The following is a 16,554-nucleotide window of genomic DNA, read 5'->3' on the forward strand; positions in this document are numbered from 1 at the left end:
AGCTCTGACCATGTTGCAGAACTTTTTTTTTTTTTTTTTAAACAGAAAATTCCACGACAGAAACCACCCACCTTCTCAGCAAAGCTGATCCTTCCAGCTCTGACCAGCATCACTCTGCCATTCATGTCAATGTTCATGTCCTTTAACTGCTTCAGCTCCTTTTCCTCTCCATAACGGGCATACAGCACTGCACCCTGGAACCATCAGAAACAGAAATGTCACTGCAAGTGTCACTGTACATTTTTCCTACTTATAATTTAGCCTTCTGATTACCCTTGCTGTTCCACTGGCGCTGTAGGACAGGAAACCTGTTGGACGTTCCTCTGATCCGTTCTTGAAAACTATTCTGTTGTATCCAGATGCTGGGGGGTCCTGAACCTTGACAAAGTGCTCATCAGTCCAGGTCTTCATGCCGTACTCCTTAAACTTCTTGAGCACCTTGTTCCCCAGATCTTCATCACCAGGAGAACCAGCCCGGTGGTTGCTACTGCTCAGCTGACTGTGACAGGCAAAACAAAAACGGGTTACTTATTGTTAAAATACAATAATAAATACATACAATACAATACATAACAAAATGTGTGCAGTGCTGCAGTGTATGGTTGTCTATTCACCCAAGGACAGCGTCCATACTGGATGTAGTCAGTTTTTGACCAAGAAGCTTTTTCACATCATCCCAGTCCATGAGGAAACTAATCTCATGGGCGACAGGAACATCTTCATAACGGAGAGCAGAGGGTGCACAGGTGGGAGCCAAATCCTTATTTCGATGGACCAGGTAGCCAATCAAATAGCCTGAAAGTGGCAGTGATTCCAGATAAGGGATGGGAACAGACTCAACTGAATTAAGTGGCAAAAGCCAAACCCTGACTGAAGTGTCTTACTCAGATGACAGCTCAAAGTTAAGCCATGATTTTCCAGATAAAATAACACATGTTAAGTCCCCTCACTACACACATACACACGGGAAAATTATGTTAAAATAGCTGTCGAACAGTGAACTTCCACTTTTTCACAAGGACAGATCCCCAAAGAACCACTCAAGTTATTGTGCACTACATTAAAAAGAGCTTCTTCCTTCCCCTCTCTCTCTTACCGATGATGAAGATGAGGAAGATTGTGGCTGCTATAAAGCAGAGGTTCTTGGGTGTACGTCCAAGCTTTTGAGCCACATAGGGTGTGCGATTTGAGTTGTGATTCAGGCGGCCGCCGACGCCATTTCCCCCAGTCTCCTCATCTATTTCAGATGACGGCTTCATCTCCACCTGACTGTTGTCACCCTCCATATTCTGGGTCAAGTTGAATCGTGTGTAGGAGTGGGGCTCCCCACTAAACTATCACAAATAGAAAAAGTTAGGGTAAGCAGAATAAATGATTTCAGTAACTCCCAAAGAACAGCAGTGGTTTGATTTCAGGATCTGGGCTCCACCTTACAAGAGGTGAGAGGTTTTTGCTCTGTTATGACCGAACAGAGATTTGACTAAAGAAAGGTTCTAGATCTCAATTTATAATACTGATTGTTATACAACCAAAAACAATTCTCCACACAGTCCTCATTTATAAAGTGCTTTACAAATACAAACATTACAGCTAACTGGTGAACTTTCCCGTTTCAGTGCAGCTAGCCAATGTAGAACCATTTTATAATTAAGGGAAAGTAAGAGTGGACCGTATATCGTTGGTTTCTGAACATAAAACTCACTGTTGCAGCCAGGTGAAGCATAAAGGTGATGTAAATTAGCCTTTATAGAGCTATTATCATGTCCACTTTAAAGCCAGTGGCTTTATTAATGTTTACCCTTTGCAGGATTTGTTTATTCAAAAAATAAATTGATTAAAACAAAACAAAAAAAATTGGATGGCTCAAGGTCTCTTCCAACAGCTCTGACCTCAAGAACAAAAAGAGAACAAGCTATCTTAAATCTTGACTCATCAAGCCCTGGAGTGGATCATTTTACTATGTGAAGTTAAACCGGTATCACAGTCACTAAACTTTGGCTGACTCAAAATCTACAAGCTCCAAAGGTTGGTGTACAAATAAATTGTGCATTAGCGGGTTGATGTATTCTGTAATGGTATGGAAGTGTTTAATAATAACGCTAAATGCAAAGTCAAAAGTACTATAGTGGTTATAGGTGATGTGTTCTGTATGCGCAAATATCAGGAGAAACCCTCTAATCATCCAAAGGACTGATTTAAAAGTATGGGACCTCAAGATGTCCAATTTAGACAGTGAGTGAGGAAAGGTCTGTGTGGGCAAATGCCAAGGGGACACAAACAGGCGGGCGGGCAGGCTCGGTCTAATTTGCAGCAGAAGAGCACGACCTTAATAGACTTCAATGGCAAGCCAAGACAGAATAGATAAAAAGCTTAAGATTTCCACAAAGCAAATGAGAGCACAGGCAAGTTTGAACCTGACCTCAGTAAGTTTCCTCAGGAAACACTTTGTCTATTCTCAGTACTATGAAGTACAGCTAGTTCTACTAAAGTAGAACTTTAGTAGTTCTGCTAAAGTAGAACTAGGCAAGGATTAGTTACCGTGTAAAGCTAACTGATCTCTAAGGTGGGTATAGCCATGTCTACAGCCTTACATACCAAGTATACCGGTTCTGAGCTAAGCCGATCCTTAAGTTCATTGTTGTATAAACCTTCCCATAGTCTCCAGATTGGAGCTCAGTCAAATCCAGCCAGTAGCAGTTCCCAGTCCAAAGCCCAGCCAGCCACACCCAATATCAGACACTACTTCAGGGCCCATCCATTTAATATCAGCCTCTTGCATGGAGTTTAGCCACCAACAGCTAGCAACACATGTAAGCCAGCCACAATCAACATCATGTTCCATCCCAGAGCCCATCCAGAAACAGCCAACAGAATCTTCCAAGATTGAGTCTAGCCAGCCACTACCAGCAACAGAAAGGAAGATGGAAGGTAGGAAAGCTCAGATTATGTGGCCCAGATCCAGTGAGAAAAGAGAGTGAGAAACCATTGACCCGGAACTGGTTCTTATACTAGATCAACAAAAGGGTCCAGTCGAAAGGAAGTTGGAGAACCTGGGGACCATCATCTACAGCTATGGTGCCAAGAGATTTGCGGTAAAGAACAAGACCCAGAAGCAGCAGAAAGGTGCTCTAAACCAGATAAAGTCCAGGTAAAGTGAGACATAGGCAAATTGACAGATTAGTGAAAGAGAGAAGACAACTGAGGAAACAGTGGAGGAGGGCCTATGAGACAGAAAGGGAGGGACTTACTGCCCTCCAGGAAAAAATAAAGCAACAGCTTACTAAGCTGTGAAGAGCAGAGCACCTCAGACGACAATGTAAGAAAGAACAGACAAAGACCTCTTTATACAGCAACCCATACAGCTTTGTTAAGGCCTCTTTGAAGAGTGGGTGCCTCAAAATGCCCATAAAAGACCCGGAAGAACATCTGAGGAAAACTTATTCTGAAGATCGGAGGCATGAGCCAGTTACCATTCCGAGGGACATGCCGTCTATTCAGGCACCTGAATACCAAATGGACATAAGACCATCCACATGGAGTGAGGTGGAGAAGGTGGCGAAGCAGGCAAGAGCATCATCGGCCCCAGGACCCAATGGCATTTCATTTAGGCTCTATAAAAAAAAAAAAAAAAAACCCACACATTGAGTCCTCAAATACCTGTGGAAGCTGATGAAGGTAGCATGGCAAAAAAGGAGTGATTCCAAGGGCTTAGTGAAGAGCAGGAGGTATTCTGATCCCTAAGGAGAAGAACTCCTCATCCATCAGCCAGTTTCATCAGATTAGCCTGCTAAACGTAGAGGGAAAGATATTCTTCAGTGTCTTGGCCCAAAGACTATCTACTTTCTTGCAAAGAAACAACTATGTTGACGCATCAGTGGAGAAGGCCGGCATCTGGGGCTTCTTGGAATGTCTGGAGCATGCCAGTGTCATCTGGCACCAGATTCATGCAACCAAGAAAGAACGAAGAGACCTTCATGCGGTCTTTTTAGACCTTGCCAACACCTTTGGGTCAGTTCCGCATGAGATCTTGTAGTTGACCTTCAACTATTTCAGTGTACCAAACCACATTGCAGGACTGGTCAAGACCTACTTTCAGGATTTATATGGTGACAGTGACAGTGAATGTGTGAATTAGAGGGGACTAGAGCGAAGACACATTTGCTAAAATACTCAGGTTGAGGCTTAGTGGGCCGTGTGGATTTTGTTTACGGATTGGCTTCCCCACCGTACTCTGGACGCAGGTACGGACCAGCGGCGTCTGGAGGACCGAGGTGACGACTTGAGCACTGAGGACACTTTAATAGCCCCAGAATAACACTGAGACGACTGTGTAATCACAGGTTGATGTTTATTCTGACGTAGAACAAGAGACGTATTTATATAATCACAGGTTAAGTGCTACAATATGAAAAAGGTTGAATCACTCACTTCAGTGGTAGAAATTATTGATTGTTGTGTGCCTGTCCCCTGGCGAGTGTGTTTTAAAAAGAAAAAGAGTGTAATTCGGAGCCACGTAGAGATAGACAGGCTTAATTGGGTGAAATTCTCTGTGGTGTAAAAAAAAAAAAAACAGAAGGAGAAGGAAAGGTGAGAGGTAAGTAGTGGGGTGAAATAGGTTGGGTTTTAAATCTGACGTGGAGAGAGTGATGTGTTGTGTTGCCTGCTTGTCTGTGATTTGATTCTTTTTAAAGAATCAGAATGAAAGTGTTATTGAGCAGTGATGAAAATGATATTAAATGAGTGTCTTAGTGTGTTAGTACAGGTGATTACGGACCTGGATCAACCTTCCCCCACGAGCACAGCGGCCGGAGCAAAATGATAGATTAACATAATGGGAACCACAGCCAGCAAGAATCAGCAGCTGTTGAACAGACAGCACCAAAGAGAATTAGAGGAGAAATGAAGGTTTGAAGAGCACATAAAAAGTGGGTCGAAATTTGAGGCCCACTGACTTGTGGAGGTTGAGAAAGTGTCTGGAGCATCGCAACAAAAGGTGAAACGAAAAGACGCACACACACACACACACACACACACACACACACAACCCCGTTCAGCTATCTTTGTGAGGACCCTCATTGACATAATGGTTTCCCTAGCCCCTTACCCTAACCCTAACCATTAAAAATGAATGCCTAACCCTAACCCTTACCCTAAAGCTAACCATAACCTAATTGTAACCCTGACACTAAAACCACGTTTTGAGCCTCAAAAATGGCTTTAAATGCCTTCAAAAATGTGAGGACCGGGTTGTGTGTCCTAAGTGACTGCTGGTTCTCACAAGTATAGTAGAATGCAGATTTCGGTCCTCACAAAGATAGCTAGACAAGAACACACACACACACACACACACACACACACACACACACACAGGCAGAGAAATTCCGTCGAGCCGAGCTCAAGGAAACGAACCAATTACACGAATGAAAAGAGACGAGCCCCCATTTATGTTACGCCCCTAGTCTAGTCTATCCGTCTGTCGATGCACGCCGCTATGTTCCTCGGATGGTGCGTTCATGTGAGAGTTGGAAAAAAACGGCGTTTGTCGGAACAGAACGTCGTTTTTTTCGGCGTTTTGAATAATTAAACGGCGTTTTTTAAGATAAGATAAGATAAGATAAGATGGCCTTTATTAGTCCCACAGGTGGGAAATTTGTTTTGTTACAGCAAAAGTGCAAAGTTATGTAGCAGAAATTAGAAAACACTGGAATGCAATAAAATACAATAAAATAAAATAAAATACTATATACAATAGAATAAAATAGAATAGAATAATATATACAATAGAATAAAATAGAAATACAAATACTATATACAACTGAGTAGGAAAATACAAAAACACAACTTCGTCAGAAGAAGAATACGCCATTTCTTAACCAAGCGGGTGAGAAAAGTGGCTATATGGCTTGCCATATTGTTCGTACATGAAGAAGGGTTTCAGTGCACGCACACTCAGCTAACATTTCACCAACTAAATGAAGACTGCAAGTACTCTGTAGTCACTTCTATTTAATGAGTGCACCTACCTGTCAGTTCCTTTCACCTTACGCTCCTGTAGCCCTCTCTTTGATATTACTATTATTTCATTGAGTTGGCCTCCTATAAATCAGCAGGTGTTCCCGAGAGCTCCCTCTGAAATGCAAGACAGTCTTGCACTTCAGAGGGAGCTCTCACGTGACATCCACAGCAGCCCGAAACCCGTGACCCGTACTTTTTTTTTTTTTTAAACTTTATTAGTAAAGATAACATACAAACAAAATGCACCATACATTACACATTCAGAGAATAAGCTTTCCTTACATATTCACTTTTATACATAGGAAAACGAAAATAAAAAGATGGGGTCACATAATTTAACAGATTATTAACTCACTAAATCAAAATTTTCTACAAAGGAAACAAAAAAGCAGCCTTTTTCTTTTTAACTAAAGTCAAAGATTTAACCAACAGTTTTAAGTCGTTTTTCCAGTAAGCTAGTGTTGGTTTGGTCTTAAAAAAAACGACATTTATGTATAAATTGCTTGCACAAAATTAATAACACATTAACACCATAATTAGCTTTCTTTTCTTTCAAAAACACTCCAAACATTATCATATTTAAGGTAAATGGGGTAATTTGAATCCCACTGGAATAAAGCCAGGTATGAAAATCCAACCAAAATATTTGTATAAAATTGCACAAAAAGAATAGATGGTCCAAATCCTCCTCTTCTGTTTCACAAAATACACAATTACCAGTTTCTATTTTGAATCTATCACCAAGGAGTCTATGTGTCGGGTAAATTTTATTCAAAATTTTAAATTGGACTTCTTTCCCTTTAGGAGGGATAGGGAAGGTGATATAATCAATTCTTATTTTTTCAATTTCTTCCCTTTGGAAATCTTTTAATATGTAATTACGTCTAAGTAAATTTGGAGAATAAAGACTCCTTAATGAAGATCTTAGAAACTTATTATTGCATTTAACATCACAAAATCGAATATCATCTATATATAATTGCCTTAACTTGGGGGAGATGTCAGAATATATTATATCATTTACAACTATGTTTTTAAGTGACAGTGGAATGGATTTTATAACCCGATTAAATTTACTTTTAGAACATTGGATATTAAACTTTTGGCAAAAATCTTGATGTTCTAGAACATGTCCTTCCTTATCTACAAAATGGGCAATTGCCCAAACACCTTTTGATAACCAATCTTGAATAAAAATATGTCAAGAGATTTATTCTAAATGACACTTCTTCAGCTGAGAGTCTAAGAGTGAAGAGACACACACTGTAGATCTTTACTTGCAAGGGCGGTCACAGAACGCTCACAACAGAGTGGGGGCCCTGTGATCAGCGCTCTGTTCTTGCACTTGTCTTTATTTATATGCAAAAATAATACAACAGTGAATACGTCTATTCATAGGCAGAGGAATGTTAGTGCGTAGGGAGTGAAGATAAGAGTGGTTCAGGTGTATGCGTGTGTGTTGTGAGATTCAGAAGGACGCGGCCCCTCTTCTTGTTAGAGAGCGCAGATAAAAGTGTCCAGCTCTCCTCTTCCTGCTTGTTCAGCTATTATCGCTGTGAGAAAGAATTTATAAAACAGTCTTGTAGTGGACAACAGTCTAAGTCATCAAACGGTCAACATACAGTATTCTATCATATGCAAACTTATATCATTAAAAGCTTATACTGACTACTAAGTACAATTTTCTATTGACATTCCCTCCTGTTGTCAGTATAACTTTCAAGTGAGATATCAGTATGTAACATCTTGTTGTACAGTTTCTATCACATCATCATAAGATAAGATAAGATAAGATGGCCTTTATTAGTCCCACAGGTGGGAAATTTGTTTTGTTACAGCAAAAGTGCAAAGTTATGTAGCAGAAATTAGAAAACACTGGAATGCAATAAAATACAATAAAATAAAATAAAATACTATATACAATAGAATAAAATAGAAATACAAATACTATATACAACTGAGTAGGAAAATACAAAAACACAACTTCGTCAGAAGAAGAATTGCACGTATAGCAGTCTTATTGCACATGTGTGGGTTTGTGTGTTTGATCAGCTGCAAAAGTCTTTATTGTGGAGTCTAACAGCAGTGGGGAGGAAAGACCTGCGAAAATCCTCTCGTCCCACACCGTGGTGCCGCAGTCTCCCACTGAAGGAGCTGCTCAGTGCTGTCACAGTCTCATGCATGGGGTGGGAGATGTTGTCCATCAGGGATGACAGTTTAGCCACCATTCTCCTGTCACTCACCACCTCCACTGGGTCCAGAGGGCATCCTAGAACAGAGCTGGGGAAGAATGGTGTTGAAGGCACTGGAGAAATCAAAGAACATGATTCTCACAGTGCTCCCAGCGGTTTCCAGGTGAGCGAGGGAACGATGTAGGAGGTGAATGATGGCATCATCCGCTCCAATGCCAGGCTGGTAGGCAAACTGAAGTGGGTCCAGTGATGAGCTCACAAGGCGCCGAAGCTGAGCCAGGACCAGCCGCTCCAGGGTCTTCATCAGGTGGGATGTCAGAGCCACCGGCCTGTAGCTGTTGAGGTCCTTGGGGCGTGAAGTCTTTGGCACTGGAACAACACAGGAAGTTTTCCAGAGCTGTGGGACTCTTCCCAGCCTCAGGCTCAGGTTGAAGAGGTGCCCTTTCTTCTGCTGCCCGATCATCCGTGTTGGTCCGTCACTGTCCTGTACAGTGTTAATGCAGAGTTATCAAGGTCAGCATTCTTTTGCTCGGCCTTACTTTTCATTCGGGCTTAATGGGCGTCTCGTCACAGCTCTGTCAGCTGAAGCTGTCTGGAAATCTCCCCCGTGTAGTGAAACGGGCCTTGGATTTAACACTCTCCATCTCTGCTGCATGAGATCCTTTTCCTACAGCACTGTTGACATTTTCAGATTGTTGTTATGGGTCCAGCTGCTGCAGCATTTGGTCAGGGTCAGGGTCAGAGATGGTAGAGGGGAGAGCAGGAGTCCAGGTCAGCTTCGGCTTTCAGGACCGGCAAAGCAGCCTGTAATCAAGCATTGAGAGGGAAAAACAAAAACAAAACAAAAACAGACGAACAGGAAAATGATGTTGTATTGGCTGAGTTATTCAGAGAGGGGAGAAACACCGGGCCAGGCCCTGTGTCAGCCTTCTCTCCCCCTTTTTTTTTTGTTTTTTCTCACCATATAATCAACTCATAACCCACCAAGTTGACAGGACAACACAGGTACATGTTAAAATTCATAAGATCACGTTTAAAGGCACAAAAAAGGAATTTTCCTTCCTTCAGTAATCACTTGTATGATTCAATCAGCAGAAAACATCTCACAATTTGACTCTTAACCACTAAATTTGTTGTTTCATCACTGGTTGGTCATACCAGTCTCGTTCTTTTTGAAGGTGTTGTCCTGCAATCCAGAGAGTTTATTTGTTAGTAGTGGATAAACTTCAGCATTTGATAACAAAACTATTAAGTTTTCCCTGTTTTAACACTAATGAGGGATATAGGCGCATGTATAGTGTGTGCTGTAGTGTAAGCTGTTCTTCATTGCATGTATGTGCATTAGTAGCTTGCATGCAGGGCCTCTGGGCCTGTCTCACCCAAAAGAGCATTTTCTCAACAGTTGCCTTTCTCTCACGTGTGTTAAGAAAGGCAAATGTGCTTGAAGCAGTTGTGAGATTATTATGCTGTTATATATTACATTATACCTATAATCAAAATGAGTGAATCATGATACTGCTGTAGGCCACATCATACTTCTGAGTTAAAAGAATGTGAAAATCATTAGATTTATTAGATAGGTTTGTATTATCCTATACTGCTGATTTACTGTGAGTGAGTTACGCTGTTTCATGACATTTCATACTGCCGAGTTATGAAGAGAATATTGTATTCAGAGAGCAGGGGTCTCTCTTTCTTTTTTTTCCTTTGTGATAGTAAAAAGAACAGAGCACATGCCACGGGAGCGTCACCCCCACCTTTGGTGGAAGCAGAAAAACAGGGAGCCAAGGTCATAACTCAGGCTCACTAAGAGTTAGAAAGAATATGAATGCTTAGTTTGTGGCTGTGGCGCATTTTGTATGGCTTCTTTTCTTTGTTTAGTAGCTTTCTGCCTTCACCTGAGGGTGTGCCCTAAGCATGTGACTTCAGGTCTCCATAATTGGAGTTTATTTATATGTTGCAGTATTAGCCTGCTTCAACACTTAAGCAAAACATCACTCTTTGTTTTATTATTATTATTGTTATAAATTCTCCTTTCTCAAAAACAGAAAATGAAATTGTAGTTGTTCTTTGCTGAGAAACACAAAACCTCCCCCCTTTTTTCTTTTTCAAAACAAAAATTACATTTCAAAACAAAAAATAGACAACCCAGCTCTCAGCTGGCTCTGAACTTATCATCATCAAGGTCGCATGGTGAGAGCTACTTCAGAAGTTACAGTACTCATCACTCAAGCAACATTTCAAAAAACAAAAGAAACAAAAACAAAACTCAGCACACTGCACAGAGAACAACAACAATACACAACTGAAGATGTTGTTCTTGTTTGTTCTCCTTGAATTTTAGAATAAAGTTATTACATCTGCATTAGTAAATCATATGCCTAATCATTATGTGTCACTGTGATCCACAGGTATGATCACAAATTTATTCATTTTTCAACCCAACAAAACAAAAAACAAAACAAAACAAAAAACAAGTTACCGATGGCTTGAACGCTTTACACACGAGTCAGGATGCAAAAAGGCTGCTGCCAAAAACAAATCAGAAGCGTGAGGGGGAAAAAAACTGAGCCCACAGACAGCTTCATGTTTGAGCTTTAATAGCTGTTTCCCTCCCTCTGATGTGTTCTTATGTAGCTCCTGCTCTAAAAAATGTGTAACCTGCTCATCAGCTTAGCAGTGACCATATATTTAATTCAGCTTCTCAACTGTGTAGCTTTAGCTGTTGTATACAGGGTTTTTAGTTGTTAGTATAGGTGTGCTCTATATTTCAGCAATGTCTCATCTAGGATGACAGGTTTTCGAGCAGGTCAAGTGCCTCTATGCACTTAAGTAGTTTACATATTTTCTTTATTTTCTTCATTTCATATGTCATTATACTGAATTTGAGCAACCTTAAGCTTGATGCAGATTACTTTTAACAATTATCCACCTCACATCATAGCTGACTGAGGTGCCTCTTCATATTAATATTATGTTAATGTTATTATCTTTTATATAACAGCAATAGTATATTACAATATTTTATTTATATTTTATTTTGCATCCATCGAGGGATGGGGGTGATCTGCAGTTTCACCCTTTCCCAAGCTGGAGACATTTTCCTTTTCACACATTTTCCTTGGCTGAACAATGACACAACCTTAATATACCTTATGCATCTCTCTATTTCATTTAATATGTGTTTGTGTGAGTTATGTATTTTCTTTCGTTCTATTCATTCTGGGCATGGTCTTCATCCTAACTATGTTTCATTGTTAATACCAGTTTACAGGTTGTTATCCTTGCTATCATCAACTTGAATACATTACAGTTAAGTTCTAATTCAATTTAGCCTTTTGTTCATTTTATTTTGTTTTTTCTGTCTCTCTCTTTCATCTGTCTGGCAGCCACAGTGGTTGCAGCTAATCATTCTGTGTCGGGCGTTCTCTGTGTCTTACAATCACGTGCAAAATGTCCCTTTTTTCCACACTTCCAGCATGTAGTGCTATAATTACTGTTTGGTGTGTATCTAGGTCTGTCTCTACCTCTTGCTCTTCCCCTACGCATTCCTCTCCCTCTCTTTTGGCCTCTGAAACCTCCCCTGTAGCCTCCACTAAAAGCTGTGAGAACAGTGTCAGCATCGAGGGCAAAAACTGAGACCTTCTCTTTCCGTTTCACCACTGTCTGTGCATGGTTAGCATATTGAAACGCCTCATCTGCTGTGCCCGTATCTTCATGTTACCCAATTCTTTTCTACATGAGACCTAATGGGTGGTAGTAATCCTTTAATGAAAGTGCGTTTAAATAGATTTTTATTTTCCTCTTTCTTTTTCTTATTTTCAGTTCTCCTTTCAGCTTCAGTTTCCCATGCTTGGAAAAGTTTATATTCTTTTTCACGTTTTAATTTCTTCTTTGGGTCTTTTGTTAATGTAATTTCTTGTTTCAGGACAGCTTTCAGCTGGGTAACAGCTGAGGGATTGCATTTCCCTTCCCAGCTGCGGTTTTTAGCTTTTCGTGGATTTCTCCACCTATTTGCACTTATTCTACCTGCTCCGGTTTGTTGTTTTTCTAACCAGGTGTTAATTTTGCTTGTTTATTACCCATTTCCAAAGATTTTGCTGGGCCGTCACTGGCACGCTTGACTCCAGAGTGGTTTACTGATACGGCCTTCTACTTCACTTCTAAAAAATGAAGCGGTATCAGTTTTACGAGACGAAACTCAACCGTTCTCTTTTGTCACCAGTACTTGAGCCTCAGCAAAGAAAACAAATAAAATAGAAGTAGTTCAGCAGCTTATTGTGCTGTAAATCAACTTACTTCTAGACACATACACACACACAGACATTTGCGCGCTAATTTGTTACGAAGTATTTGACGGTTACCTCTAAAACCAGTCTGAACACAGTTCCTTTTGGCGAACTTAAACCTAATTTATCACGTTTCTTTAAACCTTTGCGGCCGTTTTATATATCAAAAATAGTGTTTCTCACCCTCAGACGTCTCACTGGTGGTTCGGATTGTCAGACTGAATCCCACCGCCGTGGACCAGACTAAAAACACCGGCCTGGACCCGAATTTAAAACGTCCCAGGGCTTTCGGCCTCGTCTAAGAGGGCTGTGCACAGACTTCGGTGCTGGCTTCCCACGGCGTCAGGAATCAGTGCTGGATCCTGGAACAGAGTCACAGATAACAGTTCTGATGTTACAGTGATCAGCGCTCTGTTCTTGCACTTGTCTTTATTTATATGCAAAAATAATACAACAGTGAATACGTCTATTCATAGGCAGAGGAATGTTAGTGCGTAGGGAGTGAAGATAAGAGTGGTTGAGGTGTATGTGTGTGTGTTGTGAGATTCAGAAGGACGCGGCCCCTCTTCTTGTTAGAGAGCGCAGATAAAAGTGTCCAGCTCTCCTCTTCCTGCTTGTTCAGCTATTATCGCTGTGAGAAAGAATTTATAAAACAGTCTTGTAGTGGACAACAGTCTAAGTCATCAAAAGGTCAACATACAGTATTCTATCATATGCAAACTTATATCATTAAAAGCTTATACTGACTACTAAGTACAATTTTCTATTGACAAAATAGATTTTCTGTTCATTAGTATATATCTATTGTTCCAAATTGGGCTATTATGTGGAGTGAAATTATGTTTAAATAACATTTTCCAATAAAGAAGGACCTGTTTATGGAATTCAGAGAGTTTAACAGGTAGCTTAGTAATTTCAAAGTCACACTTTAGGAGAAAATCGATACCCCCCAATGTGTTAAAGACCTTACTTGGTATAAAAAACCAAATGGAGTGTGGATTATTTAGGAAGGATTTTAACCATTTAAGTTTCAAGACACCATTCATTATATCAAAGTCAATTGCTTTTCCACCACCTTCAATGTATGGTTTAACCAAATCATCTTTAGATATATAATGGCACTTATTCCTCCAAATAAAATTAAAATTCAAGCTATTAATTGTTTTAATAACTTTATTTGATATTGATAAAGAGTAAGCTGGATATATAAATCTAGATAAACTATCCATTTTGGTTAATAATATTCTTCCAAAAATTGTGATGTCTCTTTGTAACCACTTATTTAAGATTGTCTTAGATTTTTAAACATTATCTGAAATATTTACTTTTTCTAAGACTTTGTGATCTTTTGAAATTGTGATGCCCAAATATTTTACCTCCTTCTTCACCTTTATATCGTACAGTAATTGTGAATGACACTCCTTTAATGCCAATAGTTCACATTTGTTTAAATTTAATTTTAAGCCTGAAGCTTTTGAGAATGTATTGATTATTTGTTTTACCAGGGAAATCTGATGTTCATTTTTAAGAAAAGAGTAGTGTCATCTGCAAGTTGACTAATTATTAAAAATTATCCATAATCTCAATTCTGGCAACGCTGCTGTTTTAATTAGAATTGCGAGCATCTCCACAACCATTATGAATAACAGCGGAGAGCTTCCACACCCTTGCCTAATTCCTCTTTAACGCTAAATCTTTTACCAGTGCCATAGCCTAACGACACAGAGCTATTTATATCATTATACAGTATATCTATCATCTTCCTAAATTTATCCCCAAATCCAAATCGAGTTAATGTTTCTAAAATAAAAGGATGTTCTACTGAATCGAAAGCTTTATAAAAGTCCAAGAAAAGAATAAAACTGTCATCACTAATTAGATCATTGTAGTCCAGTAAGTCTAAAACCAATCTGATATTATTATGAATGTTCCTGTCCTTCAAAAACCCTGATTGTGTCTCACTAATTATACTTGAAACCCCTTGTTTAAGCCTTGTTGCAATTGAGCTAGAGAAAATTTTATAATCTGTATTTAATAAAGTTATGGGCCTTAAGTTATCCAATTGTCGTTTATCTTTGGTTGGTTTAGGAATTAATGTAATTAATCCTTGTTTCATGCTAGACATCAATTCTCCCTTTTCAATACTGGCCGTATAGCTTTGAATAAAATTTCCTTAAGTCTTCCCCAAAAATTGGAAGAAATTAACTGTAAGCCCATCTGGACCAGGGATTTATTAAGCGCCATTTTCTTAACAGATGCGTCTAACTCTTCGATTCTAAAGTCAGATTCACAAAATTCCTTAAACGATTCATCAATTTTGGGGATCAGATTATCTATTTGATCAAAAAAGGCATCACAGTCTGCTTGGGAGAACTGTGAGGAGTATAAATTGGAATAGAATGTATAAGTTTCATTCTCCAAAATTTTAGGGTCGTCACATTCAATGCCATCAATTAACAGGAAGATATAAAATTTCTTTTCTGTCTGCTCTTTTCTAAATTAAAAAATATGAGGAATTTCTTTCCCCCTCCTCAATCCACTTGGCGCGTGAACGCACAAAAGCTCCTTCTGCTTTATTTAGGTAGAGCTGATCTAATTTAGTTTGCAACTCCATAAGTTTACTCCTTTCTTGGCTATTTAGATCATCTTTACTACAGTAATAAGTAATTTCTTGGAATAATTTACATTCATATTCTCTTTGCTTTCGACTTATGTTTTTACTGAATTGAATACTAAATTCTCTAATTTTGAATTTAATGAATTCCCATTTACTGATATATCCTACAATTAAACGGTCAGCCATAATATCTTTTATAATTTTTTTGACTATGTTGCAGTAATCTTCATTTTGTAAAAGTTTGGCATTGAACTTCCAATAAGTTCTTTTATTTGATTGTCTAATTTCCGATTCTAAGCATAGTTCAATAAAGCAATGATCAGAAAGAGGTGCATTTGACATCACAACTTTTACAGTGTGGTTAAGAATGTTGTCACTTCCTAGCCAATAGTCTATTCTAGGTTTACAAGCTCCATTTGGTTTAAACCAGGAAAAGCTTTTAATTCCTGGATTTCTTACTCTCCAAATATCTGTCAAATTGTCGTTTATCAAAAATTCTATAATTAGGTTATTTTTTTGTGGTCTACCTGTCCTTGAGGGCCATCTATCAGTCCATTCATCAGGAGTCATATTCCAATCACCACCCATTAAAATGTATTCCGTAGGGTATCGATCTTTAAGTTCAAAAATATTTAAAGTTATATCTTCTAACATATTTTTATTCTGACTTTCATTATTATATCCATAAACGTTGACTAAAATGAAAAACAAACTTTCAACTCTCATTACAGCAATCAACCAATGACCATTCAAGTCAGTCCGTTGTATTACAAGATCCCCAGGAAAGTTATTGAATAAAATTGCTACACCCCCCGACCTCGTTGAGCCATGGCTAAACAGGATTTTGCTGTTGGTTTGACCAAAAAGATACATCACTATCAGATGAATGAGTCTCTTGTAGAAAAATACAGTGTGATTTTTGATCTTTGCAATACAAAAATAAGGCTTTTCTTTTAACAGATTCTCTTAAATCCCTAACATTTAAAGAACCAAAACAAATGTTAACATTCAACATGAACTATAGACAGAATATCACTCACCACATGAGAAAAAAACGAAAAAGAAAAAAAAGTACTAAATGCTGAGCTCCTCAGACCGCGAACAAGTTTCCACTATTTCAGTTTTTGTCATTTTTATTTCTCCTGTGTTTCCTCAACTTTGCGTCCATCAATGAAGGCATGTGGACCACGAAAGTAGGCTCGTTTACCCGCACGTCTTGCCTCCTCCACCAGAGGCCATAGGCGCTGTCGATCTTGTATGTCCTCCTGCGGCAACATCTCTGCAAAGCTGATGCCTTCTTGTTTGCAGATTGAAGAATCTTTGGTGCGCCTCCACAATTCTTCTTTGATTCGCCTTTGTGTGAAAAAAATAATGATGTTTCTGTTTCTGCCATCAACTCGTTTCCCTAAGCGATGAACAATATCAACGGCCTCTTCTAAGT

At 39.2% G+C, this 16,554-nt stretch overlaps 1 protein-coding gene across 6 annotated transcripts in view; it reads right to left on the reverse strand.

Annotated features, from left to right (window-relative positions):
* LOC120434441 (transferrin receptor protein 1-like) overlaps nt 1-13,004 on the reverse strand; it is a 29,834-nt gene extending 16,830 nt beyond the window's left edge. The window contains exons 1-6 of one of the 6 annotated variants that reach the window (XM_039602543.1): nt 6,024-6,123; nt 4,775-4,861; nt 1,097-1,329; nt 615-795; nt 274-499; nt 72-194 (exon numbers count right to left, since the gene is read on the reverse strand). In XM_039602543.1, coding sequence (XP_039458477.1) covers nt 72-194; nt 274-499; nt 615-795; nt 1,097-1,286 — 720 coding nt within the window. In that variant the 5' untranslated portion in view covers nt 1,287-1,329; nt 4,775-4,861; nt 6,024-6,123. Of the gene's footprint in view, nt 1-71; nt 195-273; nt 500-614; nt 796-1,096; nt 1,335-4,774; nt 4,862-6,023; nt 6,174-12,679 lie in introns of those variants that run through there. The other 5 variants (XM_039602542.1, XM_039602540.1, XM_039602539.1 and 2 more) reach the window with 5 other exon arrangements.
* Nucleotides 13,005-16,554: the final 3,550 nt, after the last annotated feature.

Source organism: Oreochromis aureus, linkage group 18 (genome assembly GCF_013358895.1).
Source record: "Oreochromis aureus strain Israel breed Guangdong linkage group 18, ZZ_aureus, whole genome shotgun sequence".
Lineage (NCBI taxonomy): Eukaryota > Metazoa > Chordata > Actinopteri > Cichliformes > Cichlidae > Oreochromis > Oreochromis aureus.